Here is a 27,973-nt window from a genome sequence, read left to right as displayed (position 1 = left end):
CTGATCTGGGACTGACCGCGGTCAAGTCCTGATCCTTGCCTGCCTCGCTTGCCTACCACCCTGAGCCCTCGCAGCTGCCTCCTGCCGGGGAACTGTCCTCAGCCGGTCCCGGGTGGACAGCAAGTTAACTGCAGGGACCACATTCTTCATCACTGGCTTCAATCTCCCCCTTGGCCATCTCACCCCATCTCTGTTTCAGAGTCTCAGAGCCAGACCCTGGCCTCTGCCTTCTGAAGCCCATTCAGATTTTCCTTTTCCCTCCTTTTCCCTCTTTTGTCTTCTCCTCCTTAGTCATCCCCCTCTCCATGTTCAAGCTTGCCTGCCTTTCAGCGCATTAACTTGATTTCCACCAGAGTGATGAACTTTGAGGATGTCGGGCGCCCACAGCTGTTTTTCACAATGACAGTAGCTGCTTTTTAGATTATAAATTAAGTAACACTTATTGTCACCAGTGAGTAAATTGTTGGGAAAAGTGTAAAGGAACGTGAGTGCCTACAGGCACGGAGACCATTTAAGATGCCCGTCATCACCGCCCCCAGGTCCCTCCATCATCTGTTTCATGCAGATGTGCACAGAGAGGTAGACATGTTTACCAAGAACAGGCTGACCCTGCATGAAGCCCATGGTACAGGGATGGTCCTTGATGCCTCATCTGTGTTCAGAGTGAACTTCCCAGGCCATGACCCTCCAGAAAGCTCCTCACACACTGTCTTTCCTGAGACTCACAGTAACCCTAGGGCTGGAAGATGAAGCCACAGCGGCAGATCAAACCCAGGAAGCAGGGCAGGAGCAGGAAATAGACAGTCCAGAGAGAGTTCAGAAGCCATGAGAAGCAGAAAAGGCAAAGGGGCCAGAAACCAGGAGGGAAAAAGCAACCCTGGCTGAGGGAGAGAGATGGGGGAGGGCATGGCGACGAGGAGGGTGGCAGTGATGTTGAAGATGGAGACAGGGAGGATGACGACCAAGAGAGGAATGCGTGAGATAAGGATGAAGATGGTGAGACCATCAAGTTGATGCTAATGATGAAGGCGGAGATGGTGACAAAGGTGACGATGACGAAGATGCTGAGTGATGATGGAGAGTGATGCTCAAGGTCATGAGGAAGATAAGGGTCAAGACGATGACTGCAGCGATGAGAATGATGGATGAAAATGATGACAGAGGTGACGTCCACAGAGCTTCCTTGGTGGCTCAATGGTAAAGAATTCACCTGCCGACGCAGGAGACTCGAGTTCAAGAAGATCCCACGTGGCGTGGAGCAGCTAAGCCCGGGTGACCCGACTATTGAGCCCGTGTTCTAGAGCCCAAGGGCCGCAACTACTGAAGCCCATGCACCTCAGAGCCCTGCTCTGCAGCCAGAGAAGCCACAGCCACGAGAAGCCCTCGCTCTGTGATAAGAGAGTAGGCCCCACTCTCCGCAACTAGAGAGAGCCCGCATGTAGCCACGAGGACCCAGCACGATGGTAAATGAATAAGCTAAATCAGCCATGGATGAAAAATCAACCAGACCCCGCGTCATCTGGCCGCCACTCATCTCTGCAGACAAAGGTCGTGATGACGATAATGATTATATGAGGAAGAGGATGGTCAAGGCGCTGATGAAGAGAATGGTGAATGAGGACATGATGGCTCCAGGGGTGATGATGGTGAATGGGTGATAACAGCCACTGCTGCTGATCAGGACCCACGTGCCAGGATCTAGGCTTAGTGCTTTGCTCACCACACCTTCTCAAGGGTCCTTTGAGGTCGCTGCCTTTATCGTCCCCGCTCTGCAGATGTGGAGTCCAAGTTCAGCAAGGCCCAGCGGCTCATGTAAGACCACACGGCCAGGTCAGCCTGACCCCAGAGCCCGTGCTCTGCTCCCCCAGGAGCCTCACGGGAGCTCTCTCGGGTTCCCGCCCACCCTCACCGCTCGTGGACTCAGCAGGCCCAGCCCCTCATTCCTGCTCATCCACACAAGCCTTCTGCTTTCCCAGGGCGGCGCTGTGAGATCTGTGATGATGGCTTTTTTGGGGACCCACTGGGGCTCTCTGGGCCCCCCCAGCCCTGCCAGCCATGTCAGTGCAGTGGAAACGTGGACCCCAATGCTGTGGGCAACTGTGACCCCCTGTCTGGTCGCTGCCTGCGATGCCTGCACAACACGACAGGTGTCCGCTGCGAGCACTGTCAGGAAGGCTTCTACGGGAGCGCCCTGGCCCCTCGGCCCGCAGACAAATGCATGCGTGAGTACCAGCCTCCCAGGCCCACAGGGCGGGGCGGGCTCCTTCTCCACCAGATCCAGCCGGCTGCTCGGCAGGGCTCCTGTGCAGCCTTAGGCAGTTTACTCACCTTCTCTGTTGCCTTGTCGAGAAAGTGTAAGGGTTTGTTTTCTTCTCTGAGGTTCTTTCAGCTTCAGGATCTGATCAACTCTGACCCTGTGATTTTTTTTTGTTTTCTTCCTATTAATTTAGCACCGATCTCATGCTCTGCCGTTGGCACTTAGGACTGTCCCAGATGGCCTGTGGCCCTCGTCATGTTTGTCCCGCCCCTGGGCTTCCCAGATGCTCATCCCTCCGGGCCCTCGAGGCGTGCATCAGCTCATGGCAGGCTTCCAGGAGTGCCCCAGGGAGAAGCTCAGCATTTGCCCCCCTGCTCCATGCGGCCCCTGTCGGCCTTTTGTTTTTAGGGGGGCCCAGAGGAGCAGAGTCAAGTGACCCAAAACAGTGGGAGCCGGGTCTGCCCCTGACCCCCCCAACCGAGTTTCTGGCATTCTCTGCAGTTCTCTCCAAGGACACACAAAATGGACTGAGACTAGCACCCAGCCCTGGAGCCTTTTTTCAGAGATGGCTCAGGAGCCTGAGCTGAATGGGAGTCATCTCCCTGGGCGCCCCACCTTCTCTGCCTCTCCGGGACCCCCTCGAGGTGTAACAGATGATCTGCAGGGTTCCCTGACACCCTTTCCTTCCCCTACCCCCACCCCCCAGCCTGCAGCTGCAGCCCGGAGGGCTCAGTCAGTGAGCAGAGATCCTGCGACCCAGCGAGCGGCCAGTGCTCCTGCCTGCCCCACGTGACCGGACGGGACTGCGGCCACTGCAGCCCGGGCTTCTACGACCTCCAGCCCGGGAGGGGCTGCCAGCGGTGAGTGGGGCGTGGCTGTGAGTGCCCTTCCCCTGGGTGTCCTCCCAGGACGGAAGACGTCACCAGGGAGCCTCCAGGCCCAGGTACACCATGCCCGGCACTGGCGGGGCACAAGGGGACAGTCCCCTGGGGGTCAGATTCACCGCTCTGCCAACCAGGATGCAGGCCAAGAGCAGCCCTGAGGGATGTCCAGGCGGGCGGGAGCTGGTTCGGTCTCTGCGTCCCTCCCCGGTAACTCGGTCACTCGGTGACCTTTGTGGTTGCAGCAGCAGCTTAGATAGTGTCTTTAGGGAGCAGCGGAGAACTCCAGGGACTTGCCCCATGAAGCAAATCGGCTTCTTTCCAACCAGACTGTCTCATGCTTTCAATATGCTAATTGCCTTGTGACTTTCCAACTGAAAGGTATAGTCCAAGATGTTTATATGAATATGTCCCCATACCTTTTTCGGGAGGTGAAGGAGCAGAATTTTGTGAGATTGCACTTCCTGGGCCACAGCTTGGAGGAGGCAGTTGGACACGTTCCTGCACAGAAATGGGACCTCGTCCGCAGAGGGCATGGTCCCGAGGCCCCGTGCCAGCCTGAGATGGCAGAGGAGGGGCTGGGAATGGCCCAGAGCTTGTCCCAGATCTGGGTTCCTTCCCTTCCCTTATTGTAGCTGCACTTGCCACCCATGGGGCTCCCGGGAGGACCAGTGCCACCCCAAGACTGGGCAATGCCCCTGCCGTCCAGGCGTCGAGGGCCAGACCTGTGACCGATGCCAGCTGGGTTTCTTCGGCTTTTCTGTCAAGGGCTGCCGCGGTAAGGAAGCCGGGTCCTTCCCGGGCTGCCCGGAGACGGAGGCCCCTGGGACAGAGGATCAGTGGGGAGATGGCCGAGCAGCAGGAGGGAGACAGATCAAATAAGGGGCAGGTCTTCTTGGAGTAACCGTGGGAATGTAAAGTGAGTCAGCAGAGCAGAGGATGCTAGTACTGACCTCCTGAGTGCCTGGGGCCATCAGATCACCTCTCTGGGTTTCACTTATACGGGGACTGCGTGGCCGTCCTAAACCTGCCTGGTCCGCAGATCCCGGGGACACTGAAATAACTCAGGCTCTTGGTCATCACCTCCAACCTTCTGGATCAGTCTCCTGGGAACGACCCAAGAATGTACTTGAGCCGCCCACGGGGGTCGGGAGCATCTGGGTTGCAGGGCATCTGGGGGTTCTGGTGTGGGGTGGCCATCAGGGCGCCCAGTGACATCTGCACACCCCCCCCAGACTGCAGGTGCTCCCCACTGGGTGCCACCTCACCCCAGTGTCACGAGAACAGCACGTGTGTGTGCAAGCCTGGCTTCGTGGGCTACAAGTGTGACCGCTGCCAGGACAACTTCTTCCTCACGGCCAGCGGGACACAGTGCCAGGAGTGCCCGTCCTGCTACGCCCTGGTGAAGGAGGAGGTGAGTCCACCCCATGTGGGCCCTGCCCAGGCCGGCTGCACCTTCTGTTCATTTCACGCCCCCAGCGAGCATCTGCTCTGTGCTGGGCGCCGGGAAGGGCCCACTTATCCTGAGCCCTTGGTCTTTCTGGGACCACCGGCCACCTCCTTCTTGTGCCCACCCAGTCATCTGGCTCAGCTCTCCCGTCTGCCCTGTCTCGGCCCCTGAGTGGGCAAGAGAAAGGCCCTGACCGTGTGTCCTTCCCCACTACCAGGCCGAGGTCTCACAGTTACTCACGTTCAGTGGGGATGAGACCTCAGATGGCCCTTCGTGGGGAGGGTCAAAGGGAGGGCGATGCTCCTGCTGGGACACAAGTAGAACCTCAAGGAGGGAGGTGACGTGGAGCAGGTGTCAGGAGCATGACCTCTGGACCCCAGGAGCATGACCTCCAGCCCTGTTAGTTGTCATGTGTCCAAACAGGTGACAGCCTTGGTAAGCTTCAGTGGGTCTCTCTGACTCCAGAATGGAGATAGTTCAGACCTGCAACCCCTTTCCTGAAATCAGTGAGGCCAGCTTTTGGAATGATGGATCTGTAGAAAGATAGGATGGTGTGTGATGGATATTGGGTACCACTCCCAGCAGTGCCCGGGCCAGCTGCCCTAATCAAACCCGTTGATACATCTGCAGGAACACAGGTGAATATTCACACCAAGAGGGTAGATAAAGATCACAGGTAGCCTTGTTCAGAATATTCACACCAAGGGGGTAGATAAAGATCACAGGTAGCCTTGTTCAGAATATTCACACCAAGAGGGTAGATAAAGATCACAGGTAGCCTTGTTCAGAATATTCACATCAAGGGGGTAGATAAAGATCACAGGTAGCCTTGCTCTAAATGAGTTCAGGGATTTTTTTTTTTTTAAAACCTGATTTTGCCATTCTATGTGGAATGGAAATCTTTGAGGATTTTCAGAGCATTTTGGACTTCAGAATCAAGGAGAGGGCTTGGGACCTGTATCCCCAACCCCTTAGGGTGGTTACAAGGTGAACGTGAGCTGGTGCGTGGCTGATGGTCACTCGCACCTGGCTCCTAACGAGTGCTCCATAAATGCATTTGTTGTTCATGTGATTGAAAGAACGGGGCTAGGAGATGGAGCAGAGCACTGTCACTCCGTCTGCAAGGATCACATGTCTGCTCCATGCCAAGTCCTGGGAACATGGCAGGACAGACAGAAATCCTGCTGAGGCTTCCCTTCCCATCCCCCCTCAGCAGGGCAGAGGTGTGATTGGCTGAATGCCAGTAGGTGCCATGGGTGTGAGAAAGGAAGGGTCAGCTCCAAGGATGGGGGTGGGTATAGTAGGTTCTCAGAGGTCCAGTGTATCCTTAGCTTTGAGGCCTAGATTCGGATTGGAGAAGGCAACACTTGCAGGGACGGCAGGCCAGGCAGAAACCAGCAGAGGTGTCCAAGCAGGACTTGAGGCCACCAGCCTCACACCCGCTTCCCTCCCTGACCCCTCCAGGCTGCCAAGCTGAAGGCCAGGCTGACCCTGATGGAGGGATGGCTGCAAGGGTCTGACTGCGGCAGGCCCTGGGGACCACTGGACATTCTACAGGGAGAGGCCCCACGGGGGGACGTCCACCAGGGCCCCCACCTGCTGCAAGGTACAGTGAGAGGGCAGAGTGGGAGACTGGGAGGCCAGGGGAGGGGGCTGGCTGGTCAGGTGCCCACCGTGGAGCCCCTCAGTCTGGCCTCAGGATGCTTCGAGGGCCCTGGGCTCACCCCTAGGAGAACTCACTTGCTGGGAGAGCCTGTCTGACTTCCCCAGCTGCGTGAGCCCCTCCTGCCATGCAGTCCTGTTGCCCCACAGACCTCTCTTTCAGTATCCCTTGCCCTGTTGTATTTTGTAGCTTTGTTAAGATCAGTCTCTGACTACAACCTCAGTCCCCATGTCCCCTGCACCACCTAGACTGTGCCGGTAAACTCAGGGAGGGCAGGAGTTGGGTTCATTCACTGAGTCAGTCACTCAAGGAATGAACATTGAGGCGCTGTCCCAGGTGCTGAAGAGGTAAAGTTCCTGCTGTCTTAACTGTTGGCCATTTTGCTCACTGCTGTATCCCCAGCATAGAAAAGTGAAAGTGAAGTTGCGTCCAACCCTTTGTGACCCCATGGACTGCAGTCTACCAGGCTCCTCAGTCCATGGGATTTTCCAGGCAAGAGTACTGGAGTGGGTTGCTATTTCCTTCTCCAGGGGATCTTCCCGACCCAGGGATTGAACCCGGGTCTCCCGCATTGTAGGCAGATGCTTTACCGTCTGAGCCACCAGCATAGAAAGTCAATGGTAAATAAGAATCAAGACTGTCATTAAGTCGAGGTGAAATTTGGCCCTGGCACACCGATGGGGGCGTCAGAAGCCAATTGGCTATTTTGTCAAGGTTTAAGTTCACAAGCACCTGTCCTCCCGCAGCCACTACAGGTGAGCTGAGCACCAGTTTGCCAGACTCACGAAATAGGGAGGTGTCAGATGCTGTGCATTTAAATGTCCACTCTGAGCCATGCTGTGAATTATAGAGCTGACTTGGTGGGGAGGGTTTACTGCTCTTTCGATTCAGGAATCGCTCGCTGTGGCTCTAGAAGGCCTGGCTTCCTTCCAGTCCTTCGTCTGTGGCTCACTTCCTGCGTGGGGGACCTTAGGTCATGATCTGCCATCTCTGGGCCTCAGCCTTTGCATCTGTAAAATGCGGGAGGCTCTTCCTTTGGAGCCACTGCTCAGGCCTGGTGAGGAAGTCGAGCTGGGCCCAGAAGGAGTGGAGGCCACAGTTGGGGCACCTTGAGGCTGTGGGCTTTACCTTGAAATCTCGACTGCTCTGTGACCCCCGGGCTGGGGGCTTTCTGCAGGGGCCCAGGAAGCCTTCTTGGAGCAGGTGACAGGCCTCGAGGGTGCTGTGAAGGCTGCCCAGGAGCAGCTGCAGGCGCTGGGCAGGAATGCCCACTGTGCCCAGGCTGGAGCAGAGAAGACCTGCGTCCAGCTGGCGGATCTAGCGGCAGCACTGGAGTCCTCGGAAGAGGAGATTCTGCATGCGGCCACCGTCCTCGCAGCTCTGGTACCCTAGGGGACCCCGTCCCCGACCCTTCCCCTTGACTGAACCTGGGGCATGTCCCCGCTTTGGGAGGCTCCGTTTTCTCATCCACAGAATAGCGGGTCACACAGTGGCTCCTCTGCCCATCCGGTGAGATGATGTTTGCAAAGCACGAGGCATATTCCAAGTAGACAGTGAATGCCCAGCCAGTGTTACTCTTGTTTCCAAGCTCTAGGGCTCCGCCCACTGGATGCTGACTCTGCAGCTGGCTCTGAGCATTTATACATTAAGTGGCATGGCCCAATTCTGCCCAATAACTGAGCCAGATACCGCCCTGAACCTTCAGGGACGGGCCGTCGGCTCCCTCCGACTTCCTTCTTTCCTCTAAAGGTGATTCCTCAGGAAAGGCTCGGCCAACCCACCAGCTGGAGCCAGCTGGCCACAGAGGCGCGTGCCCTCGCCAGGAGGTGAGCCCTCAAGCCCCGGGAGCTTGGTGAGGTCCTGTCCACAGAACCATGAAGGGGGGGCCAGCCCTTCCCCTGAGGGCTTCCAGGGTGGGGGCCAGCCCCATAGGCGTCCCCACCCCGAGAAGCTGGAACCATTGAGTACAGGACTGTATGGTGGAGGAGAGCTGTGCAAGATGACAGCATCTCTGAGCCCAGAGACGTGGGGGTGGGGGGCGGGTGGAGCTGCTCTATTGAGGTGTAATTCTCACGCCATGCAAGTCAACCATTTAAATTGAACAGTTCAATGGTGTTCAGTATATTCACAGAATCGTGCTATTATACCATCCCCACAGTCAGTTTTAGAACACTTTCCTCACCACCCCCCCCCAGAAACAAGTCCCATACCCATCAGACATCACTCTCCATTCCTCCTCACCCTCCCCAGCCCCTAGTAACCACTCATCTGCTTTCTGTCTCTATAGATTTGCTAACCTGGACATTTCATATACATGGGATCATACACGTGGTCTTTTGCATCTGGCTTCTATGACATAGTGTAAATTTTCAAGGCTCATCGTATTGTACCTGATGTCAGTACTTCATTCTTTTTTTTTTTTGCAACCAAATAGTATTATTCCATTGTTTGAATATGTCACATTTGGTTTATCCGGTCATCTGTTGATGGATATTTGGATTGCTTCATCCTCTGCCTTTAAGGAGCAACTTAAGATCCTAAAGACAGAAGCCCTAAAACAATGTGTCCCTTTGGCTGTACTTTGCCAACTGTAGGTCCATTTTATGGATGAGCAAAGAGACTCAGAGAAGTGAAGTGACTTGCCTAAGGACACCTGATTATAAGTGGTAGAGCCAGATTCAAACCCACGCTGTCTTGACCATTCTTTTCTATGCTGTCTTTATTAGGGTGACCATATAATCTATTGTCCAAACTGAGATCTTATGTGTGATGAAAGGCCCCATTATTCATTTTGCCAGGACAGCAGGCATAAACCCAATGTAACAGGAAGAGGGGCGTGGGTCCTCTTCCCAACAAGTCTTCACTGCCTGTCAGGCACAGAGGGTAAAGGAGCCTGGCCCCCATGGCTGTACTGTGTGGGATGGTGAGAGTACCGTGCAGGGGGTGTGGGTTTGCATCCAAGCCCCCTTCCGTGTGAGCTCCTGGTGATGGTCAGGTGGGTATTTTCACACAGCCACAGGGACACCGCCGCCAAGATTGAGGCCACGGCTCGGAGGGCCCTGCTCGCCTCCAACACCAGCTATGCGCTTCTCTGGAGCCTGGTGGAGGGCAGAGCGGCCCTGGAGGCCCAGCAGGAGCTGGAGGACAGGTGAGGCCTCCCAGGTGTGGGGAGGAGCCTGGGTTGGCTTCCTGGGGCCCACAGGGCCTGACCAGAGGCCAGTGGTTCCAGAAACGCCTTCCTTCCCTTGAGTACTGATGGTCCTTGGGTTGGGGTGGGATGCCCGGGGTCTGCTCGGTGGTGAGTTATAGGAACCCACTCATGCCTGGAGGAGGAAATGGCAACCCTCTCCAGTATTCTTGCCTGGGGAATCCCAGGGACAGAGGAGCCTGGCAGGCTACAGTCCCTGGGGGTGGCAAAGAGTCGGACATGGCTGAGCGCACACACTCAGCCTCTGGAGAGAAGGGACGAGAATGTGAAAGGAGGGTCCAGGGCAGCACCTCCTCCCCCCACCACACCCCCACAACTTCCCCCCACCCCAGGCCCCTGGGGAGTGCCTCTCAGGCACTAGCTTTCTTCTTGGCCCCTGACTCTCTGCTGAGGAGGGGGTGGCCCTCTCCTATCCCCCTCATTCAGAGGGCCAGCGAAGACCCACCAACGTCTCACTGAGCCCAAGTGGACTTCCTAGATGAGAGACTCTGATTGGCCCAGCTTGAGTCAGGTGGCCCGTCCTGAACCAATCAGTTTGGCTGGGAAAATCACGTGACTCACTCCCAGAGGGCAGGGGCGCTGGTTCTCTAAACAGGAATGAAGGATGGGAGTGACCTCAGGGGGTGGCTTCCCTCATAGCTCAGTCAGTAAAGAATCCGCCTGCAGTGTGGGAGACCCAGATTCAATCCCTGGGTCAGGAAGATTCCCTGGAGAAGGAAATAGCAACCCATTCCAGTATCCTTGCCTGGAAAAAAATCTCATGGACAGAGGAGCCTGCCTGGTGGGCTGCCATCCATGGGGTTGCAAAGAGTCAGGCATGACTGAGTGATTAACACTTTTTTTCTCAGGGAGTGGTCCACTCCAGCAGTACCCACGGTTAGGGGAGCTGGTGGCGGTGGGGGCGGTGGGGAGCAAGATGTGGACAGCTGGACTGGAAAGCTATCTTAGTTGGTTGCTTATAGCACTTTGGGGAAAAAGGCCCCCAGAGCCATCATGCGACCCAGGGATCTCTCTTTACCTGGAGAGCAGCGTGCCCAAGGTCACCCAAGGGCGTTAGGGCCTGGGCTGCTATCCCTCTGCCAGTGCCAGGCCTTTTCCTCTTGGAGATTCATCCAGAGAAGCCAGACATTCACAGAACGTGTGACTCTCAAGTGGAAACCAAGCGGGAGCCCCTTCAGAAAAGCGTGAATGAATTAAGTGAATGGAGGAACAAGAATACAGTGCTTCTGCAGCCTTTTCATTCATTAGAAAGCTGCCAAGTAGCAGCCAGCTTCTGAGGCCAGCTGCTGGGTGCCCACTCCACAGATGGCGGCTCTGCCCGGGAAGTCGCCAGAGCCCTCTTCCATAGGGGCTCCAGTGGGGGAGGCGGGGGCGGCCAGGCCAGCGATCTGGAGGGACAGCCTCCACCCACTCACAGGCCACCCTGCCTCTGTCTCCTCCCAGGTACCAGGAAGTACACGCGGCCCAGAAGGCGCTGGGCACGGCCGTGGCAGAGGCGCTGCCCGAAGCTGAGAGGGTGCTGACCACCGTGCAGCAAGTCAGCGCGGATGCAGCCCTGCGCCTGGCCTCACCGGCCGCCCTAGCATCACCGGTCAGCTCGGCTGTCCTTGGAGCTCCGCGTGGGGCGGGAAGGGGGGAGAACGTGGCGGCTGGGAAACCAGTGTGGCCCGGGCAGAGGCAGATGACGTGGCTTATTTTTAGCTCGATAGCAGTTGATTAAAAGATAGGGCAACCTCCATGGCCTGGCAGAGTGCCTGCCTGGCACAGAACTCAGCCAATCTTAGTTATCGAAAATAATATTAAGGCCGAGGTCCCTTCTCCGTCACAGTGGCATTGGCAATGACACCAGACAGACATGGAGTTAAATCCCAGCCCTGCCACTCAAGTTCTGTGACCTTGGCCAAGGACCTTCCCCCTCTATGCCTCAGTTACTTTGTCGGATGGAGCTCACCCTTTAGGTTATTCCTGGGCTGTATCCATCAGGGGCGGGGAGGGGATTCATGGCTCACTTCTGGATAAATCAGTTCATCAGGACTTCTCAGTAATCCTGAAATCCCAAAACTGGGGAGCTGAACTTAAAAAAAAAAAAAAAAGACTAAACATATAGAAGTGCATCTGGGACCCATCCGGTTGGGACTGATGGGCCCCAGGCTAAATGCTCAGGGTCTTTGGTTCTCCCGCTGTGCATAAAAAAGGAAAACACCAGTAGTGACATGTCTGGCCCTGAGCGCTGCCCCAGATACTCCTGAAGTTGTTAGGTAAGAAGCAGTCCCCACACGACAGTCTGAATTCAGAAGTACAGGTTATTGGTCCTCTCCATTAACACGTTTCCCCTGCCCAGAGTAAAGCTAGACAAAGGGCCAGTTGGGTTGCACTAGATACTGGTTTTCAACCCTCGTATCCTTAAAAGGAGCCCCACCTCAGATACTCAAACATTCCTAGGAATCACTCTGCTTGCCTCAAACAAACAAAACCAGGAAGTTAGTGCTCAGCTAGGATTCATTTCTGCCAGAGAAAAAGAAAACAATCTATTGAGGATGTTTATTTGACTGGCTGTTTCCAGGTATAAGATGATGAGTAATCCTAATCTACCTATAATTGGCGGCTTCCCTTGTAGCTCAGTCAGTAAAGAATCTGCCTGCAATGCAGGAGACCCAGGCTCGATTCCTGGGTTGGAAAGAATCCCCTGGAGAAGGAAATGGCAACCCACTCTAGTATTCTTACCTGGAAAATCCCATGGACAGAGGAGCCTGGCGGGCTACAGTCCATGGGGTCGCAAGAGTCGGACACGACTTAGCGACTAAACCACCACCACCACCTACAATGGACCAATCCGTGTACTTAATTCAGGCTGGAATTTAGAATCAAGTGGGAGGAAATGCAGGTCAGGAAGATCAGCTGAGTTGCCTGAGGCCACGCTTCTAGAAATTGCTGGGACTGGAATCAGGCCTCAAGTGACAGGTTCTCCAGCCTGGCTTCTCTCACGCTGGCTCCTCTGCATCTTGGGGGTCCATGTGCAGCCTGACCCACCCTGTCTCTGCCCCTGGGCTTCTCCCATCCTGCCCCTTGGACCTTTCTTGACTGAGCCCTCCGTCTCCCGGCAGCCTCAGAAGTCCCAGGCCGAGGCCGTGGGCCTGAAGGTGCAGACGCTGGAGAAGACGCTCACATCGAGAGAGCGCATGGTGACCGAGGCTGCCCGGTCCCTGCAGGCCACCGCCCAGGCCGTGCTGCAGGAGATGGAGCCCCTCACGCAGGTGGGCTCTCATCCTTTGAGGCAGCACCTGGAGGAAGTTGGGGCTGCCCCAGGGCTGATCTGGGGTCCAGGGCTGCAGGGAGGGAGGGGCAAAGACCAGAGCAGTTCTTTCTGCCCCTCCAGTGCCTCCCCCGCAAAACTCCAGACAGCCTCAGTTAGCATCTGCCAAGGCAGGGGGTCCTGACCGCATGAGAAGGAGTTAAGGTGTGAGAGGAGGCAGGATGACTAGACAGACAGAGCACCAGCAGCAGCCAGGGCGGCACCTCCCACCCTACGCGGTATTAATTACATCTGGGAGGAGTCTCATTCATTCAGTCTTGAATTTGTTAGTTCACTTGCCAGGTATTTTAGCGAACACCTACATCACTCCAGCGCTCAACCCCACAGTTGCCAGCCCAGACTCGGAGGCAGTGCTAAGTAATCAAGGAATTCAAGAATTATGGGGTGAATTTAGCCCAACCCAGTGGTTTCCAACCTATTAGAGTATAAGCACCCCTTCAAGTGTTTTTTTTTTCAACTTTTCATCTGAAAATAATTTTAGACTTAGAAAAAAGTTGTGAAGAAAGTACAAAGAATCCCCCTATACCCTTCACACAGATTCCCCTTCTGTTAACATTTTACCTAACCACCTTATAAAGATCAGAGTAAGGAAAGCAGCATGATAGTTACACAATGAGCCTGATCTACAGACTTTATTCAAATCCATCATCCACTTATCCCAGCAGTGGCTTATCCCACAGACATCTTTATTGTCCTTTTAAAAACAAGGCTCGGGGGAGAAGCTTGCTGCCAACATCGGAAGAGCTGGGCCTTGTGCCTGTCACACGCTGGGCGAGCTGTGCTGTGTTAGGATCTCCTGGGGTGGTACTCGTTGACCTAGTCCATCCCCCTGGTCCAGGAAGCAGATGAGACCACAGCAGGGTCAGGACCAGACCCCAATGTGCAGTGATTGGCCCCAGCACAGTGCCTTCCACCTTCCTCTCCCAGGAACACCTCTGCCAGGCATTTGGAATAAGACTTAAGACATGAGGGCTCCCTGGGCAGCATCTGGTAGCGCTTCAAACCCACATGATTGATTGATTGATTGATTGACCGAAATTCATATAACGTAAAATTACCCCGCTCCTTTTTTTTTGGCCAGGCCATGCAGCATGCAGGATCTTAGTTCCTTTACCAGGGACTGAACCTGTGGCCCCTGAGATGGAAAGGTGGAGTCCTAACAACTGAACCACCAGGAAATTTCCTAAAACTACCCGTTTTAAAGTGTACGACACAGTGGCATTTAGCACACTCACCAAGTTGTGCAGCCATCACCTCTCAGTTCTGAAACACTCATCACCCCAAAAGGAAACCCCCGAAGGGAAAGCTTATACCCATTAAGCAGTCACTCCTCAGCCTTCCCTCCCCCAGCCCCTGGCAACCACCAATCTGCTTTCTGTCTGTAGATTTCCCAATCTGGACATTTCATACAAGTGGAATCATGTGATATGTGCCTCTTTGTGTCTGGCTGCTTTCACTTACATAGTATTGTCCAGATTCATCCACGTTATGGTATATATCAGCACTTCATTCTTTTTCATGGCTGAATAATGTTCTACCATGTGGATACACCACATTTTATGTATCCATTCATCCATCAGATCCATTTTCTTTTGAGGATCCAGCCTTACTTATTTAGTGGTGGGCTTCCTTGGTGATTCAGTCAGTAAAGAATCCATCTGCAATGCAGGAGACCTGGGTTCGATCCCCTGGAGGAGGAAATAGCAACCGACTCCGATATTCTTGCCTGGGAAATCCAATGGACAAAGGAGCCTGGCGGGCAACAGTCCATGGGGTCGCAAAGAGTCAGACATGACTCTTAGCGACTAAACCACTACCATCACCTTATTTAGTGACAGTGGGGAAGAAACTAATTTCCTAGGAGTAAAAGTTGTATAAGAAACAGATTCTCCATTTCACATCCTCTTGCTGAGATACAGCAGCATTCTGAAAAGAAACTTTCAGTCATCCATCTTTCTTTTAGTTCTTAGGTTCCAGTGTTCCTCTAAGATATTGTGGGACAGATAAACTCTTGGGAGAGACAGTCAAAGTTTAATATTGGAAGAGTAAGACAAATCAGGTGGTCCTGGTAAACAGCATAATTCAGTGTCCGTTTTGGTGCCCTTTGGGGACCTTGTATATGTGGGTTTGGTGCCCACCTGACCCGGCTCTGCCCAGCACACCTCCAGCACCATCTGTTCAACCTCTCCCGTCTCTCTCCAGCTGCACCAGGAAGCCAGAGCTGCCCTGACCCGAGCTTCCTCGTCCGTCCAGGCTGCCACGGTGACTGTCACGGGAGCCAGGACTCTGCTGGCTGACCTGGAAGGTATGTGTGCCCTGCTTAGCCCCAGGCTCATCAATGCACAAATGCGCATGACAGACACCAGGGATCGGGCCTCACCCTGGGCAGGCCTGGCTGCAGGGGCCAGAGGTCCAGTCACGTGAGCATGAGCCAAAGACACCGTTCCCTCTGCCTCTCAGGACCTCCCTTTCCTGTCGTTGCCTGTCCCTCCCCATCTCACATACCACTCATACCACTCACCCGATGCTTGCCCACATGGCCATCCGTCATCAGACCACACACACAACCCCTCAAGAGCAGACGGGAAGAGAATCTGATGCCATCAGCTGTCCATCCCTGATCCAGGCCACTCTGGCTCGGGGTCCTGTTCCTGGTACAGTAATGGCTGCCCTGGTCCAACGTCCAGTGGGGCTATGGGAAGGGATGCAGTGTTTCTCTTTAGAAGGGGACATGGGTTGATGCCAGTCCAAGTCTCTCTTGAACTTTAGGAAAATGAGGCCAAGAGCCCCCATTTTATAGATGGGTAGACCAAGAAAGGAAATTCTGCTAAATGAAATGTGGAACAGCCCTTAGCCTGTAACTGTTCTGCCAAGAGAGGGTTTGTGTTCAAATAAATTTAAGAAATGGGACATGCTATAGATCTCTCTGAGGCCTTGCAGTGCACACCTCAGAATACTAAAGGCGCTGAGAAATCCTGCAATAGAGAAACCAGGTTCACTTTTTTTTGGCATGCCTCCACAAGGCATGCGGGATAGTTCCCCCACCAGAGATTGAAACTGTGCCCCCTGCAGTGGAAGTGCAGATTCTTAACCACCAGACCGCCAGGGAAGTCCCCCCGGTTCACTTCATATAAACTTAGTTGACATTATCCCATAGCATTTATCGACACCCTTTAGAATTAGGACTCCCCAGCGTGCCCTTTAAGAAACACCAGTTTTGTGTACAAGAAGCAAAATAGATCTAACTTTTGGATTATTCTCATAGAATGATTATGTACTACTATGTCCTTGAAAATTAGAAGGTTTGATTCTTTTTAAAATTTTACTTTGTCTACCATGTGGGGCAGCCCAGAATGAGATGGTTAGATGGTTAGATAGTATCACCCACTCAATGTACATGAATTTTTATTTTTTTTATTTTTTTTTTATTAGTTGGAGGCTAATTACTTCACAAATGTACATGAATTTGAGTGAGCAAGCTCCAGGAGATAGTGGAGGACAGAGGAACCTGCTATAGTCCATGGGGTTGCGAAGAGTTGGACACAACTTAGCGACTGAACAACAACTATAATCAGTACTCCTTAGGATAAATTTCCCTTAGAATTTGATCTGAAAGGAAAGGGGAAAGTCTTTCTTTCTTTATGGAGAGACACTACCTTTTATTAGGTAATAAAATCCGTGTGAACTGTAGAATTTCCCCTTTTGTCTTGGCTGCTAGGAGGCTAACTGGTAAACAGAGCATCTGGCCCTGCACTGTCCCGGCCCTAATTTTCTGGCCCGTCTCACTCCTCCTCGTCCTTTGAGTTACCTCCGGCCCTTGTTTTTTTCACTTTAATGGTCCAGTTGCTCTATCATGATAAGCTGCCTCAAAGCCCCAGTAGAAATGTGTGGTCCATAAAAACAAAGAACTGAATGGATCTTTCTATATACTGGGCTGTGGCTCCCATCTCCACTGGCCCAGGCATTGACAGCCATGTAATCCTGTGACTTGTAAGTGGAGTTGGCCCAAAAGTCCATTCGAGTTTTTCCATAAGATGTTCCATAACCCAAACAAGAGTTTCCCAGCTGGCTCAGTGGAACAGAATTCGCCTACCAATGCAGGAGACACAAGAGACTTGGGTTTGATCCCTGGGTTGGGAAGATCCCCTGGAGGAGGAAATGGCAACCCACTCCAGTATTCTTGCCTTGGAAATTCCATGGACAGAGGAGTCTGGCGGGGTACAGTCCAGGGGGTCACAGAGTCAGACAAGACTGAGCATGCACTCACGCAACCCAACTTTTTGGCCAATCTGATATCATACTATCACATGAATCTTTACACTCACAGAGCAATATGTCTCATCTATGTTTCTCCTGGGTGATCCTGAGAAGTAATACACACAGATCTTGTGTGTCTCATTCCTCTGCTCGCATTGTCCAAGGGTCTGGGGATGGTCAGCTTCTGGTGGTGACCTCTTGTTGGGCTCTCCAGGCGTGGGCCCAGCCCTCCTGACACAGCCTCGGCTGGGTTTACAGGAATGAAGCCAGGGTTTCCTCGGCCCAAGGACCAGGCCGCGCTGAGGAGGAAGGCGGCCATCGTCCAGGACAGGATCCTTGCAGACTCAAGAAAGAAGACCAAGCAGGCAGAGAGGGTGCTGGGAGATGCGGCTTCTGTCTCCTCCAGGGCCAAGAAGAAGGGCAGGGAAGCCGAGCTGCTGGCCCAGGACAGTGCCAAGGTCAGGGCCAGGGACGTGACCCCTGGGGCTTCCCTGTCTTCTGGGCCTGGGGGAGGACTGGCATAGAGGTGCCCTTCTGTGGGGCACCTGCCCTCACACATTTGCCACCTTCTGTGTGCAATGCTGAGTACTCTGCACTCACCAGTGGTTCACAGGCGCTGAGCTCTGGAGCTTCACATGGGTGACCCTGTAGATTTCGCATGACATAGGTGTCACTGCAGTCCCCATGGGACAGGTGGAGACCCTGGGGCCCAGCCTGGTTCACTAGCTTCAATCACATGAGCAGGACTCACACCTCGGTCTGTTGGACGCTACTCCCTAAACCTCTCGGCTTTTCTTGTTTAATTGGGGCCAAATCTGAATCGATGTGAGTCTCCCCAGCACCATCACTGGCTTTGTTGCTTGGCTCCCAAGTGAACTGCGTTTATTTTTTCAAGTGCATTCTTTTTAAAAGATTAATTGACCTGACTGAGTGGGGTCTCAGCAGCACTCGGGGTCTTTCGTTGCAGTGCACAGACTCTGTAGTTGTAGCACTCGGGCTTCAGTAGCGTGATACGTGGACTTATGTGCTCCGAGGCCTATGGGATCTGTTTCCTGACTGAGGATCAAACCCATGTCCCCTGTATTGCAAGGCAGATTCTTAACCACTGGACCACCAGGGAAGTCCCCTAAACTGCCTTTACAGCTGCCTAGAGAAAGTGCTAGATTTGCAGGAGCCCCCCAGGCTTGGTTTCTGGTCCTGTCGTTTTGATTTCGGCCAGCTCCTCTCCTCTGCAGCTCTGCACCCCATCTGTAAAATAGCTGGAGTTTCTCCTCAGAGGAGAGATGGGTAGGGTCCAGCAACCTGCACTGTGCCAGCATCCGGTACATACCTGTTGAATGAATAAATGAATGAATGAACAAACAAATAAATGATCGTGAAGTGATGAAGTGAAGTGATGACCACTTGGCATGATGACCATTAATATCCTTTACCTCTGTAAGGACTCTCTTGGGGACTCTGCTGGCAGTTCAGTGGTTAAGACTTCCCTTTCCAATACAGAGGGTGGGAGGTTCAGTCCCTGGATGGGGGGCTAAGATCCCACATGCCTCGCAGCCAAAATAGAAAAAAAAAAAAAAACCCATAAAATAGAAGCAATATTGTAGTACATTTAGTAAAGACTTCAAAAAATGATCCACATTAAAAAAAATAACTTAAAAAAGGAAAAGAAGGACTCCTTCCACTCACCCTCCCCTCTCTGCTGCTGCCCACCCACAGCTCGCCAAGGCCTTGCTGAGGGCGGGGAAGCAGGAACACCGCCGGGCTAGCCAGCTCTCCAGACAGACGCGGGCGACCCTCCGACTGGCCTCCCGGCAGCTGCTGGCCTCAGAAGCGCACAGACAGGAGCTGGAGGCGGCTGAGCGGGTACGAGGCCCCACCTCTTTTCCTCCTGGTCCCGGGAACCAGCTGGGAGCCGCTCAAGCTTTTCCTCTCCCTCTGACCCCCCAAAAGGATGGTGCTGGGCTGAGCCAAATGGAACGGCAGATCCGGGAGTCACGCATCTCCCTGGAGAAGGACATCAAAGTCTTGTCAGAGCTGCTCGCCAGGCTGGGTAAGGAGACCCCAAGGCCGGGCTCTGGTCCCCTGGGTCCCTGGCACACCTCTGGGATCTTTCTGTGAGGTCCAGTCCAGGGGAAGGTTGTCTCCTCCTATCCATTGCTTCCCCCATCCTGAGCCTTGTGATCAATTGCAAGCACTTGTAACTGCTCCAGGCCCCCTCACATAAGGCAGGGTTGGGGTCTAGAAACAAGCTCACTTTGTGCCTCCAGGGGCTGCTAGTCAGGAGGGGGGAACATTCACTACCTGCACAACACCTGTAGGCACCAGGTGACTGGATCCGCCCTCAGTGGTTGAGGATTTCAGAGAAGAAGAGAGAATGTCACAGGAGCAAGCGTGGCACTGGGGACTCCGTGCTGGCTTGGGATCAGATAGACCAGGATTCAAGTCTGGCACTTTGCCTTCCTGGGCTGTGAGAGCTTGGGAAAATCACTCACCCTCTCTGAGCCTCAGTCACCCAATCTGTGAAATGGGGTCACAGCGGGTACTTTACAGAGTGCTCGCCACACTGTGCGGTGTGTGCGTGCCTGTGTGCTCAGTCGCTTCAGTTGTGTCCAGCTCTTTGTGACCGCGTGGACTGTAGTCCACCAGGCTCCTCTGTCCATGGGATTCTCCAGGCAAAAATACTGGAGTGGGTTGCCATGTCCTCCTCCAGGGGATCTTCCCAACCCAGGGATCGAACCCAAATCTCTTACATCTCCTACATTGGCAGGTGGGTTCTTTACTGCTAGTGCCACCTGGGAAGTGGGATGAGTCAGTAAATCGTGAAGGGGGCAGCCCCCAAGATGTGGAGCCCTCGAGCAGGAGTGAGGGGCTCAACTGCCTAATAGCAGTTAGGCTGAAGTGCTAAACTTCAGTGAATTTCAGGGAAGCAGTGGCTTCGCTGGTAGCTCAGTTGGTAAAGAATCTGCCTGCAATGCAGGAGACCCCGGTTCAGCTCCTAGGTTGGGAAGATCCTCTGGAGGAGGGATAAGCTACCCATTCCAGTATTCTTGGGCTTCCCTTGTGACTCAGCTGGTAAAGAATCCACCTGCAATACAGGAGACCTGGGTTTGATCCCTGGGTTAGGAAGATCCCCTGGAGAAGAGAAAGGCCACCCACTCCAGTATTCTGCCCTGGAGAATTCCATGGACTACAGTCCATGGGGTCACAAAGAGTCGGACACGACAGCAACTTTCACTACTGAAGTGAACAGCATGCCGTTTTAAAACACACAAAACATTAAATTTGCCATTTTAACCATTTTTCAGCATACATTTCAATGGCGTTAGGTACAACATTCACCTTATCATGTGGCCCATCACCACCACCCATCTCCAGAACTTTTTCATCATCCCAAGATGAAGCCTGTCTGCATTATACACAAAGCCCACTCCCCCACCCCCAGCCCCTGGCAACCCCCGTTCTACCGTCTGTTTCTGTGAATTTGGTGTTGTAGGCACCTCACCTAAGTGGGTGTGTCCTCTTGTGACTGGTCTATTTCACCGGGGTGATATCCTCAAGGTTTGTCCATGGGATAGCATACATTTCAATTCTCACTGTCAATAAGACAAGGGCTAATCAGCATGTTCTGCATTTTGCCTGGACTCCAGGCCCCCACTCAGCTATTTGCACACACGATCGGATCTCATTCCAACCTCTCCAGCCATGGATCCTGACGCTCTTGCTGTTCTGCAGATGAGGAAACCGAAGCACAGGGAATTTAAATAATGTGCCCGGGGTCCCACAGCCAGTCAGTGGGGAGGCTGTGGGTCACGCTCAGGTCTGACTTGATTCAGAGTGTGTCCACTCGTAGCCACGAGTCTATACCCACAAGAACTCGGTACACTGGACGCGATCCAGCCCAGCCTGAATCAAAAGCTCTGTGTGGGTAAAACCATTCTCACCATTGTTACCATTCACTCATTCACGCTGGCACTGGGATTGACCCGGAGGGGCAGGAGTGACCACGCACACCTAGGCCCTGTCCCCACCCCAGGAGACCCAGCTGGGCAGGCAGAATGGAGGCTGTAAGCTCCTCCGAGAGAGAGGCCGTTTGGACTTTCCCATGAATGGTGAGGCCTCTGCCGGTCTTTACTGGGAGCATCTTCCCTCTGCCTCTTCCCGCCCCTGGCTCAGCTCCTGCAGCTGCCTGCCCTCCAACCCAGCCTTCATGGCCCAGGAGACTCAGGGCCATGGGAGCCTGTGGGGTCCTGTGGGATTCAAAGCCATTTAGGGGACTTCCCTTCTGGTGGTCCAGTGACTTAAGATTGTGCGCTCCCAATGCAGGGGGCCCGAGTTCGATCCCTGGTCAGGGGACTGGATCCCACAGGCGGCAACCAAGGGTTTGCGTGGCCTCAACTAAAGATCCTGCATGCCGAAACAAGGACTGAAAATCCCACGTGCCACAGCTAAGACCGGGCACAGCCTGATTAGTTAATTTTTAAAATGCTGTTTAGAATTTGTTTCCTTGTCCCCACCACCCTCCCGCCTGGCTCAGCTGTCTGCCCGTTGAGTGTCACCTTAATGACAAGCTGACAAAGCCCAGGCAGGGGAGACAGCTGGGGGATTCCATGCCACCGTCATCACCAAGTTCATAGGTGAACACCCGGCCCCACCCTCCTCGTTTCACACTTGGAGAGGCTCCAGGGGAAGTCCTTCACCCCAAGCAGCAGAGCTAATCCAGGCCCCAGGGCCAGGACTAGACCCCCGCTGCCCGCTTCCCAGGCCTGCAGCCCCTCCTGTTTCACCTCGCCCCCCCATTCTCATGCCGGAGACCTTTCTTTTCACCCAGTGTCCGTGCATCCTGGGTGAAATCCAGCCATAAGCGTGTGCTCTCAGCGAATCGACAGCATGTGGGAACCGGCAGACACGTGGGGACCTCTCTCTCACACACGCTGCTTTGTAGATGAGGAAACCGGGCCTCAGGACTCACCCAAGGCCTTCTCTTCTTCAACAGTAATAGTATTACCAGTACCAAAGCTTAACAGCTTCCCCATGCCACCCGAAGGGAACTTCCAAGGTTGGCACATAAGCTTCAGTCAGTCAATTCAGTCTCTCAGTTATGTCCAACTCTTTGCCACCCCATGAACCACAGCACACCAGGCCTCCCTGTCCATCACCAATTCCCAGAGTTTACCCAAACTCATGTCCATTGAGTTGGTGATGCCATCCAACCATCTTATCCTCTGTCGTCCCCTTTTCCTCCTGCCCTCAACCTTTCCCAACATCAGGGTCTTTTCAAATGAGTCAGCTCTTCGCATCAGGTGGCCAAAGTATTGGAATTTCAGCTTCAGTATCAGTCCTTCCAATGAATATTCAGGACTGATCTCCTTTAGAATGGACTGGTTGGATCTCCTTGCAGTCCAAGGGACTCTCAAGAGTCTTCTCCAACACCACAGTTCAAAAGCATCAATTCTTCTGCGCTCAGCTTTCTAAGCACATAAGCTTAGTGGGGTACAAACCCAAGCCAGGCCCTCACCTGCCTCACCACGCTGCCCTCTTGATCTCTTGCTTTCCTGGTAGATGGTGGGCAGTTGGGATCCTGGAAATTTGGGGTTGGGGGAGGGCCCTCCAGGGGCGGGGAGCCAGCCCCTCCCTGAGTCTTGTCTGTGCTCCTCTGTCCAGGGTCGCTAGACACCCACAGAGCCCCAGCCAGGGCCCTGAACGAGACCCAGCGGGCACTGGAGCATCTGAGGCTGCAGCTGGGTTCCCCGGGGGCCCTGCAGGGGAAACTGAGGCTCTTGGAGCAGGAGTCCAAGCTGCAGGAGCTGCAGATCCAGAGCTTCGAGAGCGACCTCGCGGAGATCCGTGCCGACAAGCAGAATTTGGAGGCCATCCTGCACAGCCTGCCCGGGAGCTGTGCCAGCTGGCAGTGAGGGCCACCGGACCCCGAGGTGCCCCCAGACCCCGGGGTGCACCCCCACCTCGGCCCAGGGCCTGCACACCCCGGCAGGTGCGCCGTGCAGAGACACCCACCAGAGCCTGCTGCCTCGCACCCTCCTGAGTCCGTGCTCACACCCCCTCCCCTCCGGCAGGAGTGAGTGTGCATTCAGAGCTCACCCAGGCAGCGACGGTGCGCACACCCCCAACAGCAGGCCCCCCCATGCCGTACACGCATGCGCGTGCACAAGCACATGTGGGCTCCTGCGGGTGTGCGCAGTGTGCACGTGAACTAGTCCATCCATGTGTGTTGCACCCCCCGCTGGACTCTGAACACCCTGTGACACTGACAATCCCGCGCAGGGTTGGTACCCAGGAGGCTGAGTCGGGGGCCATCTGCAGAGATCCAGGGCAGGGTCAACCAGAGCCCCCAGCTCCAGACCTGCCCTCTGTCCTGCAGCACCCCCCCCGCCCCGACCTATCTGTCATCCACCATGAACACCCAGCAGCTCTGCCCAGCCAAGGGACCACGCAGGTCAAGAGATGCAAGATGCTAAGGCTTCTCGGCAGAGGAAGCTGAGGCCCAGGGCTCCTGGGGCCCCGGGGCAGCCTGCTTGCTCAGCCAGCCGGGGCGTGGCTCACCCCGGGAAGGGGCCTCCTCATTGGCTTCAAGGAATGCTTCCTTCTCAAGATCCTGGGACTGGTTCGCACTCACTGAAGGAGCCGCCCGCCCTGGGCCCGCGGCCCCTTTTAGGGTCATGACCTTTTAAAGGGTCATGGCCCGTCCAAAGAGCTGGGTCTCATGGCCTGAGAGGGCCTGGGTTTTGGAGCTCTTTGTGACCCTGCCAACCCTGGTTGGCCTTTGACCGATCGATACTTCCCAAACTGGCCCCACAGCCCTGCGGCCCCACCTGCCACAAAGCAGGCCCCGGTGGGCACTGGGCAGGGAGGTCTGGCTGCCTTTCTACCCTGTCATGCTGGGGAATCCCCATGAAGGAGGCCCCCTGCTGACCTCTGCGCAGGAGTCTCGGCATCTCCTCCTGGCTCTCCTCCCCTTCCCCGGGCCCTCTTCCAGCAGATGGCAGGGCCCTGGCACTGGGAGGGTGGGTGCCTGGTGCGGGGAGGAGCCTAGCCCCTTCCCAATGCCCTTCCTGCCTCCCCCACCCCCAGCAGGGGCGACAGGCTCAGACCGACTCTGTTTAACCAATCCTGTTTAACGTGGCAATAAAGGACTCCTCTACCAGCTGGTGGCGTGCCTCTGGTCCAGCAGGGGCCTGGGCTGTGGGTGCCCACTCCCAGCACCCAGTGAGTGGGTGGCAGCGTTTGGTGACGCCTCTCGGCGTACGCGAGGGGCTAGGCCGATGGCAGAGCTGAGACCACCGGCTTTGCCAGTGTCTTCCCACGGCGGGGACTCCACAGGGGTCCTCCAACCCCAGCCATCCGCCCTCTCCTCTCTGCTCCAAGGGGCTTATTAGACAAAGTCTCAGGGCTGGGGGGGCGTTTCTCTGGTGACTCAGACTAAAAAAAATCTACTTGTGATGCGCGAGACCCAGCTTTGATCTCTGGCTCAGGAAGATCCCCTGGAAAAGGGCATGGCTACCCGCTCCAGCATCCTTGCCTGGAGAATTCCACAGTCAGGGGAGCCTGGCGGGTTACAGTCCATGGGGTCAGACACCGCTGAGTGACTAACACTTTCACACTTTCACAGGGGCTGGGGGAGTGTGAGGAGTGGGGTGCAGAGAGCTTCTCAGCTGACCCCAGGCTCAGGCTGGAGACACTGAGGCAGGAAAGGAACTCAACACCAGTGTCCAGCGGCGCAGGAAGGCTGAGGGAGGGACCCCAGTGAGGAGAGGAGGGCTTCGGGCCAGGCCTCAAAGGGTGGGGAGACAGCGGGGAACATTCCAGGCAGGAGAGTGGGCAGCAGCCCAGCATTTGCAGGGTGGGGGCCTGGCCTGCACCGGTCACTCTGGGAACCCAGGTTGAGGGGGGGATTCCGGCGCATGCTCAGTCAGGGCTCTTGACCACAAGGACCACCCCGCTCCTGCTCTGGTTTAAGCAGAATACGGGCGTTCGTGGCCAGGGGCCGGAGGCTTACCTCTCCCCTCCTTTCTGTCTCTGCCCTTGTTCTCTGCCTCTGCTGTCTCTGCGTTTACTGTTTTTCTCTCCACAAAGCAGCTTTCTTTGCTTTTCCTGTGCTTTGATGGGAGAGAATGTCCTCACTACCCCTACCGCCTCCACCCAGACCCACTGTGGCCCCTCTGTTGACTTGTTGGCAGAGACAGGTTAGAAACTGTCCTGATTCCAGCTTTCCGTGAGAGACCAACCCAGCTCAACCAGATTCCCCTACTCCTGATCAGAATAGCAAGGGTCTCTGGGCTTCCCTGGTGGCTCAGACGGTAAAGAATCTGCCTGCAGTGCAGGAGACCCAGGTTCGATCCCTGGGTCAGGAAGATCCCCTGGAGAAGGGAATGGCAACCCAGTCCAGTATTCTTGCCGGGAGAATCCTGGTGGGCTACAGTATCACAGGGTCGCAAGAGTCAGACACAACTGAGCGACTAACACTTTCACACTTCCTTTCTTTCTGGGTCCAAGGCTGTAATGAGAACTGGGCTGTGCCTCTCCCATCTCTCCCAACCTCTAGGGGACAGCATTCAGAGAAGAGGTGTGCTCCTCCATGGAGAAACCAAAAACCAAGGCCAGGGCTGGGGAGGGGGGTGGGGGTGGGGGTGACATGGTGCACAACAGTGACCCGAGGAGTGACCAGGTAGATCTGGGATCTGGGTGGGGAGGCCAAAACAGGAGGGTTTTACTCTCCCGAGAGTTTGATGATTGATTTGGTATAAGCGGTGCCAAGGAGATGGGGGTTCTTTGAAGAAAGCAGGGTCTGATGCCCCCCAACCACTCTTCCTGGCTGACAGAGGCACATAGCTGCTCTGATGCCTGCTTTTGGCATTCCACTTTTATCTGCCCAAGCCATGGAGGGCACAGCAAAGCCCTATCCCAGCATCCCCGACGGGTGGAGAACAGGCTGCTTCTCTGTTCCGTGGTGACATACCTCGGGCCTGACTTCTCATGACTCATGCAGTCCAGGCATGCTTGGTGTGGAGAGCCGTCCTCTGGCCCCAGAGGTGGGGCTGTGGCTGGGTGGAATGTGGCAGTTGCTGAACATCTGGCTAGGCATGCAGCCCAGCAGCTGAGCAGTGGGAGACAGGGCGGCCTTTACCCTGCAGAACCAACCAGCCCAACCCCCAGGGCAACCGGCTGTCTGAGCCTGGATCAGGAAGTGCATGATCAGGGCTCCATTCTAAGTTTTGGATGTTAACCGAAAGGTTGGTGGTCTGGGCCCACCCAGGGACGGGCCTATACTTTGGGACTTCCCTAGTGCCTCAGTGGTAAAGAATCCGCCTGCCATGCATGAGATGCGGGTTCGATCCCCGGGTGGGGAAGATGCCCTGGAGAAGGAAATGGCAACCCGCTCAAGTATTCTTGCCTGGGAAATCCCATGGAAAGAGGAGCCTGGTGGGCTACAGTCCATGGCATCGAAAAAGAGTTGGACACGACTTGGCGACTAAAACAGCAAACATTCTAAGTCCGCTCTCTTCTCTGGCGTCCAGACGAATCATCTCCTTTTAACCCAGGATTATAACTCCTACCTGCTTAAACCACCCTCATGGTAATAAAATTTATAACAGCCCCAGCTGGGTGAGAAGCATTGTTTCCTCCATTCTGCAGACTGGGAGACTGAGGCTCAGAGAGGTCAAGTACCTTGCCCAAGGTCACACAGCTGGCCTATATCCAAACCCTAAGTAGGGGTGATGGGCCTATGGAGAATAACTGGCAGTGCCAGGGAGGTGGGGCCTGCTGCCCTGGCATCAGTCTCCACCTTGGGTTGTCCCATCTCCACCGATCTCCACCTGTGTAGCCCTCTCCTTTGGGACAGCCTGGCCACTTCCCTCCCCGGAGGCAGCGACAGAAAAAAAAAAAAAGAGAAGCAGCTGGTCCCAGGACTTCAGTCCTAGGGGTGAAAATGGAGACTCTCTGAACCCAGTCCCAGGGACCTGCTCACTCAGTGGACGTGTGGGTGGGAAGTGGTGACCAGGTACGCTGTTTGCCGATCCTAGTCCCTGCCAGTGCCTGTGACCCATGCATAATTAATTGTTAGGAGTGCCACTGGGGCTTCCCTGGTGTCTCCACGGTGAAGAATCTGCCTGCAGTTCAGGAGACTCAGGTTCAATCTCTGGGTCAGGAAGATCCCCCGGAGATGGGAATGGCTATTCATTCCAGTATTCTTGCCTGGAGAATTCCATGGACAAAGGAGCCAGGAGGGCTACTGTCCATGGGGTCGCAAAGAGTTGCACACCTCTGAGGGACTAACCACTTTTCACTTATTTCCAGTTCTTGAGATCTGCTGCTTCAGAAATTAGAGGCTTGGTTTATCATCCTGGTGGACCTGTACTCCAGGCTCCAACTTTCTGACTTTTCTATAACGTGGAGCCGTGGAGTCTTATGTCACAAAGTTTTGAGGATTAAATGATGTAACACATATATCCTGCGTTGATCTGGCAAAGCGTGCCTGGTACCCAGTGAGTGATCAAGGAAAAGGTTTTATTAACAAAACACCGACTCGTTCTAATTGATTTCAAGTGTCAGTGATACCCGAGAGACACTTTGTCGTTATGCATTTTCTCAGCAAGCTACAAGCGTGTACATCTTTCAAGAGTTAAGAGGAAAGGCTGGGAACGTGGTGGGCCTGCCTTTCTGAAAGTACGTGCTGCGCAAAAGGCGAAAGGAGAATTCAACTCCCGGCAACTGGGACCCGCGTTGGATGGATCCTCAGAGCCATTCCACGAAGTGAGTACTAAGGTCGTCCCCGTCTGTTTAACGGGAAACCGCGGCCGGAGCGGGAACGGACTGGAAGAGGTCCCAGGGACGAAGCGAGAGGGAGGCGCTCCCGGGCGGCCTCCGCGCGGTGCATTTTCCGCGTCCTCCAGCAGAGGGGCCGGCCGGCGGGCTCAGCGTCCCGCATAA

At 54.8% G+C, this 27,973-nt stretch overlaps 1 protein-coding gene across 2 annotated transcripts in view; it reads left to right on the top strand.

Annotated features, from left to right (window-relative positions):
- LAMC3 (laminin subunit gamma 3) overlaps positions 1 to 24,188 on the top strand; it is a 67,209-nt gene extending 43,021 nt beyond the window's left edge. Inside the window, exons 14-28 of one of the 2 annotated variants that reach the window (XM_043916970.1) lie at positions 1,977 to 2,222; positions 2,964 to 3,117; positions 3,774 to 3,916; positions 4,374 to 4,552; positions 6,053 to 6,194; positions 7,429 to 7,634; positions 8,001 to 8,077; positions 9,265 to 9,399; positions 10,903 to 11,050; positions 12,570 to 12,713; positions 14,975 to 15,077; positions 17,288 to 17,487; positions 18,746 to 18,892; positions 18,980 to 19,079; positions 22,691 to 24,188. In XM_043916970.1, coding sequence (XP_043772905.1) covers positions 1,977 to 2,222; positions 2,964 to 3,117; positions 3,774 to 3,916; positions 4,374 to 4,552; positions 6,053 to 6,194; positions 7,429 to 7,634; positions 8,001 to 8,077; positions 9,265 to 9,399; positions 10,903 to 11,050; positions 12,570 to 12,713; positions 14,975 to 15,077; positions 17,288 to 17,487; positions 18,746 to 18,892; positions 18,980 to 19,079; positions 22,691 to 22,941 — 2,375 coding nt within the window. In that variant the 3' untranslated portion in view covers positions 22,942 to 24,188. Of the gene's footprint in view, positions 1 to 1,976; positions 2,223 to 2,963; positions 3,118 to 3,773; positions 3,917 to 4,373; positions 4,553 to 6,052; positions 6,195 to 7,428; positions 7,635 to 8,000; positions 8,078 to 9,264; positions 9,400 to 10,902; positions 11,051 to 12,563; positions 12,714 to 14,974; positions 15,078 to 17,287; positions 17,488 to 18,745; positions 18,893 to 18,979; positions 19,080 to 22,690 lie in introns of both variants that reach the window. The other variant, XM_043916969.1, reaches the window with a different exon arrangement.
- Positions 24,189 to 27,973: the final 3,785 nt, after the last annotated feature.

Source organism: Cervus elaphus, chromosome 11 (assembly GCF_910594005.1).
Source record: "Cervus elaphus chromosome 11, mCerEla1.1, whole genome shotgun sequence".
NCBI classification, from domain to species: domain Eukaryota; kingdom Metazoa; phylum Chordata; class Mammalia; order Artiodactyla; family Cervidae; genus Cervus; species Cervus elaphus.
This window is presented reverse-complemented; position numbering and strand designations above follow the sequence as displayed.